Source organism: Bison bison, unplaced genomic scaffold, assembly GCF_000754665.1.
Source record: "Bison bison bison isolate TAMUID 2011002044 unplaced genomic scaffold, Bison_UMD1.0 scf7180017864244, whole genome shotgun sequence".
NCBI classification, from domain to species: Eukaryota; Metazoa; Chordata; class Mammalia; order Artiodactyla; family Bovidae; genus Bison; species Bison bison.
The window spans coordinates 3325605-3332015 of record NW_011494816.1 but is presented as its reverse complement, the minus strand read 5'-3'; the positions used below and the strand labels follow the sequence as shown (position 1 = coordinate 3332015).

Sequence of the window (6411 nt, the reverse complement as noted above, 5' to 3'; positions counted from 1 at the left end):
TTAGAAAACAGTATGATATGTGTTCCCCATCCTGAACCCTCTTCCTTCCTCCCTCCCCATACCATCCCTCTGGGTCGTCTCAGTGCACTAGCCCCAAGCATCCAGTATCATGCCATTTCTCAATCCTTAGAGCATTAAAAAAATACAGTGATTCTGGAAACAAGAACAAATATCATACTGTTTTCTAAAGAAGATTATACATTTATTTAAGAAAATAACTCTGGCAACAAGAATCTGAATAACTAGAAATCATCACATATATTTTGTTTTTTTCTTTCAATAAACTCTCATCTGGGTTTCTAATTCATAAAATTCCCTATGAAATATAATAAGAACAGATCTCCCTCTCTTATAAAAGACATGGGAAGAGATACAATTTCTCCTATATATTCCCAGAAAAACAATCTCTCATTAACTTTTGGGGGTGGGTAGTTAACTTTTGTTAACTTTTCATAGCAAGAGAATAAAGAATATGACTCAAATCCAAAAAATACGTGGAGGGAGCTGACTGAATACAACAGACTGCTAAGACCTTGATATTAAACATATCCAAATACTATTCAAAGTAAAAACCTAAATTTTCTCTTTAATAAATTAAAAGACCTAAAGTCATACAGCTATGTTTAGAATAGAGAAGAATCAGGGCCCTTAAAATGACATCAACATAAATGACACTATTTCTGCCAAAAACTATTTTTGGCTTTTTCTATTTACCTGCCACACTGCTATTCCTCTGACGGGCCAGCTTGACCTCTGGGCACTCCCTTCGCACATGTCCTGCATCTCCGCAGATAAAACATCTGAGGTCTCTGGGGTCTCTAAAGTCTCTAGTGTCGTGGAGGTCTCGGGGGTCAAGAAGGTCTCGGGAGTCTTTCTCCTCTTCATTCCCTTCTTTCTCTTCTTCACTGTCTTTCTTCTTTAGTCTAAACAGTAAACTGCTGATAGCAATAACGTGGGGCTAGGGACTTATAAACCGAGGGAACTATAGAATAAACTAAACTATACAAGAGCCTCACAATAAAGGGACTAACATGCCCATTGTTTCATGCACTTTTCTGAAGGCAAGGGTTCTCACATACCCACTCATATGGCAGACACTGGGTATTCTAGTAGCTTCATAATACAATATCAGTTTTTAATGTTTAATAGCAAATTTTAATTCTACAATCCTTAGTTGGCTATTTATTATCTCCATTTTATAGAGAAAGACATTTGAGGCTTAGAGAAAGTGTCTTCTCTAAATTTAATAAATAGCAGTGATGGAAACTACGAATTTGTTCTGTATGAAAAGTTCTAAGCTCTTTACATTAAGTAAGGCTTGATGACTAAAAAAGGAATTTCCTGGCCTAATAACATAGTATAAAGAACACAGGAAAGTACGACAGACATATTTTCAGGGAGCACAGAGGATGTATATTCCTTAAGGGAAAGAGTATATAGGCATATCTTACAATATATACCTCAAAGATTCATTTAATTATTTTTTACTTATTTGTTTTCGTAACAGTGAGGTTCTCAGCAAGAACCTCGTATCTTGGTCTTTTTTTCCCTTGGATCCTAGCACACTTTCCAGCATACAGTAGGTGTTAATAAATACTTCTGCAGTTTAAAAAGCCTTAATGAATAGATGAACAAATAATAAACATCATGAGACACCAATGTACCAGGAATAAATCTCACTCTTTCACAAAACACCATTCAAATATACATTTACCTAAGGGTCAACTTCAAGCTCTAAACTTTCTCAATTTAAACATATCTAAACACAATTTGCCTCATATTATTTTCCTCATATTTATTTATATCAATTTGCCTCATATTTATTTTCCCTACAATGTTGTTATATAATCATTTGCCAACCTTCTCCTTTTGGGGCAGTCTTTCATATAGTGGCCTATTTTTCCACATACACGGCAACATCGATCATTGGGAGCCAGTTCTCCATCTGTTAATACTCTGGAATCAAAGAAGTACTCCTAGGAAGAAAATACAACTTTACTAGGGAAAAAAAAAAATCACTGTAAACTTTTGAATCCAAATGGAAAACAGACCAGGACCCAAAAGTAATTTTTTAAAAAACAAAATAAATATCAACAAGTATTTCACTGTAACTAAAACCATGATATGAAAACAAGATTCAGAATTATCATCATCAATATCACAGCTGCTAACAGTACTAATCACTTCACATTCACACTTTTTTCTCATTCATCTGTAACATCTTTGTGTAATACCCCAATAAAGTAGATACTATTTTCCTGCTCATTTTATAGATGAGGAAACTGAGGCTCCAAGGCTCGGAAAGTTCAAGCCGTTTGCCCACAGCAAAAAATGCTAGTAAGTAAGAGATAAAGGATTTCAAGCTAAGTCTGTCTGACTACAAATCTCATGCTTTCTGCCCCACCAGGCTACTTCCACAAAGGAATCAGTATCTTTACAAAATAACTCTATGTAAATAAATCAATCCTCTGGTTTGTTTAAAGTATCACTGGATTTACATTCAACATTTCAAGAATATGTAACATTTACTATCCAAAGTAGAATACACCTAAAAAGAATACCGAGAACCAAAAACAATTTAAATCATTTTTCCAAGTCTTCGAAGAATCAGCTCATTTTTGCTTTATCTTACTACCTTTGTTATCTTTCTAAGCTTTAGTTTAGTTTTGCACCATCACGAAGACTAGTTTATCCTGACAATACCCATATCTTTGGATGGCAAGAGAACATGTTTACTTAGTACTCTGATTTCTTCAAATCTATCTAATGTCAGGGATAAAAGTTTAAGAGAGGTACCCACTACATGGCTATTAGAAAAGAAAAAAGATAGCAACAAGTATTGTGAGGATGTGAAAAAACTGGAACCTTCATATATTGCAGGTGGGAATATAAAATAGTCCAATTCTTTTAAGAAACAGCTTGGTAGCTCCTCAGAAAGTTAAACATAAACTTATTAAAATGACCCAACAATTCTACCACTATGTATATGCCCAAAAGAAATGAAAACATACATCCACAGAAAATTTTGTACACAAATATTTATAGCAGCACTACTCATAGTAGCCAAAGAATAGAAACAATACAAATTTCCAACAAACTGAAGAATGAATAAATAAAATGTAATATAACCATACAATGGAATATCATTCAACCATAAAAAAAAGAATGAAATATTGATATATGCTACAGCTTGAATGAACCCTGAATACATTCTGTTAGATGAAAAAACCAGTCACAAAAGGCTACACATACTCTGATTCCATTTTCATAAAACGTCCACAATAGGCAAATCAACAGAGTGAGAGGAAAAAGGAAGGAGGACTGACTGCTAATTGGGACAGGAGTTTCCTTGAGAGAGGACAAAATGTTCTAATTAGATGTGGTGATGGTTGTACAATCTTGCAAAAAATACTCAAAAAAACTGAATTACTCACTTTATATAGGTGAACGCTAAAGTACATGAATTATTTCTCAATAAAACTGTATTTCTATAAAAAGAACACAATATAATTCTTTACTACTGATGAAGTCAACATAATTTACTAAACTCTTCATTATCATTTTTTCTGATAAGACAAAAATGAAAGCCTTTCTTAATTTACCTGGTTGCTTATAGCAAAATCTAGGAAATCCCCCTGATTTCTCCTCGACTCATCACCTCTAATTAACCACCAGGTTGTATCCATTCTATTCCTGAGTATCTATCTCTTTAATCAATTTTTCTTCATCCCACCTTCCTAGTTAAGGTGGCCTAGACCTGGGGTCAGCAAACTTCTGGGAAGAGCCAGAGAGTTAAAATTTTAGGTGTTGAGGTAAAATTGAAGACATTGTATTATATAGGTACTTATAAAATAAGAGAGAAAATTCCCACAAAAATTTTATTGAAGAATTTCAAAATATATTAATAATAACAGAGTATAATGTTTTTATAATGTAAGTTTACTAATTTGAAAAAAGGAACATTTTCTGGAGGAGACATTTGCTTAATTGGAGTTCAAAGTTAGTGCTCCCTATCATTAAAATAGAACGCAAATTGTTAATCCTAATCTGCAATTACATTTTATCTATTTCATCTTTGAAAATATTTTTCACAGATGACTGAATCTTTAAGGTACAGAAAATAATGAACGGATCTAGAGTACCTATGGAAGGACCAGTCTCTGATAAAGAAGGTGTATCTGGTGACTGGCCAGAAAGATGTGAAGCAGAATGACTGAGTTCACCCCTTCTCAGTTGTGTCTGACTCTTTGAGATCCCATGGACTATACAGTCCATGGAATTCTCCAGGCCAGAAAGCTGGAGTGGGTAGCCTTTCCCTTCTCCAGGGGATCTTCCCGACCCAGGAATCGAACTGGGGTCTCTTTGCAGGCAGATTCTTTACCAACTGAGCTATCAGGGAAGCTCCCTTCTTAGAGGAACACCAAAATAACAACTAACTGCTGAACGACCATTGAACAATAAAAACAAAAAGGCTGGAACCTATCAAAAAAGACACCCTATATCCAAAGATGAAGACGCCACAACAAAACTGTAGGAGAGGCACAACTGCAGTAAAATCAAATCCCATACCTGCTGTGTGGGCAACTCACAAACTAGAAAATAATTATACCACAGAAGTTCTACCACAGGACTGAAAGCCCTGAACTTCATGTCAGGCTTCCCAGCCTGAGGATCTGGTAATAGGAAGAGAAGCCCCCAGAGAATCTAACTTTGAAGGCCAGTGGGGTTTGATTGAAGAAATTCCACAGAACTGGGAAAAACAGAAATTCCACTCTGAGAAGGAGTACACAAGGACCTCTAGGTACCAGGACTCAGGGGAAAGAACAGTGATTTCATAAGAAACTGGGCTAGATCTACCTGCTATTATTGGAGGGTCTCTGGCAGAGGTGGGGGGGTGGGGCTGTGGCTCACTCTGGGAACAAAGACACTTGCAACAGCAGTTTTAATGAGCATGCATTGGTGTGAGTCCTCCTGGAGGCTACTATTTCCTCCCCACAACCTTAACCCCATTCAACAGCCTGAAGGCTCAAGTGCCAGGACACCTGAGGCCAAACCACCAAAAAGACTGAAACACAGCCCCATCCATCAAGCAGAAAGGTCACTTGAAGTCTTCCTGAGCATGGCCCTGACCACCAAACGGACAAGACACAGCACCACCTACCAGCAGACAGGAACTAGACCCTCCCACCAGGAAGCCTGCACAAGCCTCTTAGACAGCCTCATCCACCAGATGGCAGACAGCAGACACAAGAAGAACTACAATCCTGCAGCTTGCAGAACTGAAGCTGTAATTACAGAATGTTAGACAAAATGAGACAACAGAAGAATATGTCCCAGGTGAAGGAACAAGACAAAACCCTAGAAAAACAAAATGAAGTGGAGATAAGCAATCTAGGGTTAAAAAAAAAAATAAAAAATTTCAGATTAATGGTAGTGAAGATGACCCAAGATCTCTTAAAAAAAAAATGGAGCCACAAATTAAGAAGATGAAAGAAACGTTTAACAAAGACACAGAAGAGCTGAAGAACAAACAGAGATGAACAATACAATAACCAAAATGAAAAACACACTAGAAGGAATCAACAGCAGAGTAACTGAGGCAGAAGAGAGGATAAGTGATCTGGAAATCAGAATGGTGGATATCACTGCCATGGAACAGAATAAAGAAGGAAAAGAAATGAAGACACTCTAAGAGACCTCTGGGACAACTTTAAAAGCCTCAAACATTCACATCATGTAGTCCCAGAAGGAAAAGAAAGAAAGAAGGGACTTAAGAAAATATTTGAAGAGGTAATAGTTGAAAACTTACCTAACAAAGGAAAGGAAACAGTCATCCAATTCCAGGAAGGTCAGAGAGTTCCAGGTAGAATAAACCCAAGGAAGAACACACCAAAACAAATAGGAATCAAATGGACAAAAATTAAAAACAAAGAAAAAAATATCAAAATATTAAAAGCAACAAAGAAAAGCAACAAATACAAGGGAACTCCCATAAGGTTATCAGCTGATTTCTCAGCAGAAACTCTGCAGGCAAAAAGGGAGAGCTGGACTATGAAGAAGGCTGAGCGCCGAAGAATTGATGCTTTTGAACTGTGGTGTTGGAGAAGACTCTTGAGAGTCCCTTGGACTGCAAGAAGATCCAACAAGTCCATTCTGAAGGAGATCAGCCCTGGGTGTTCTTTGGAAGGAATGATGCTAAAGATGAAACTCCAGTACTTTGGCCACCTCATGTGAAAAGTTGACTCACTGGAAAAGAGTCTGATGCTGGGAGGGATTGGGGGCAAGAGGAGAAGGGGATGACAGAGGATGAGATGGCTGGATGGCATCACTGACTCGATGGACGTGAGTCTGGGTGAACTCCGGGAGTTGGTGATGGACAGGGAGGCCTGGCGTGCTGCGATTCATGGGGTT

At 37.3% G+C, this 6411-nt stretch overlaps 1 protein-coding gene across 8 annotated transcripts in view; it reads right to left on the bottom strand.

Moving 5' to 3' along the window:
* Nucleotides 1-6411, bottom strand: part of ZCCHC11 (zinc finger, CCHC domain containing 11) — a 129591-nt gene that overhangs the window by 8848 nt on the left and 114332 nt on the right. For 6 of the 8 annotated variants that reach the window (XM_010847176.1, XM_010847171.1, XM_010847178.1 and 3 more), the window contains exons 25-26: nucleotides 1861-1976; nucleotides 715-938 (exon numbers count right to left, since the gene is read on the bottom strand). In XM_010847176.1, coding sequence (XP_010845478.1) covers nucleotides 715-938; nucleotides 1861-1976 — 340 coding nt within the window. The remainder of the gene's footprint in view (nucleotides 1-714; nucleotides 939-1860; nucleotides 1977-6411) is intronic. The other 2 variants (XM_010847177.1, XM_010847174.1) reach the window with 1 other exon arrangement.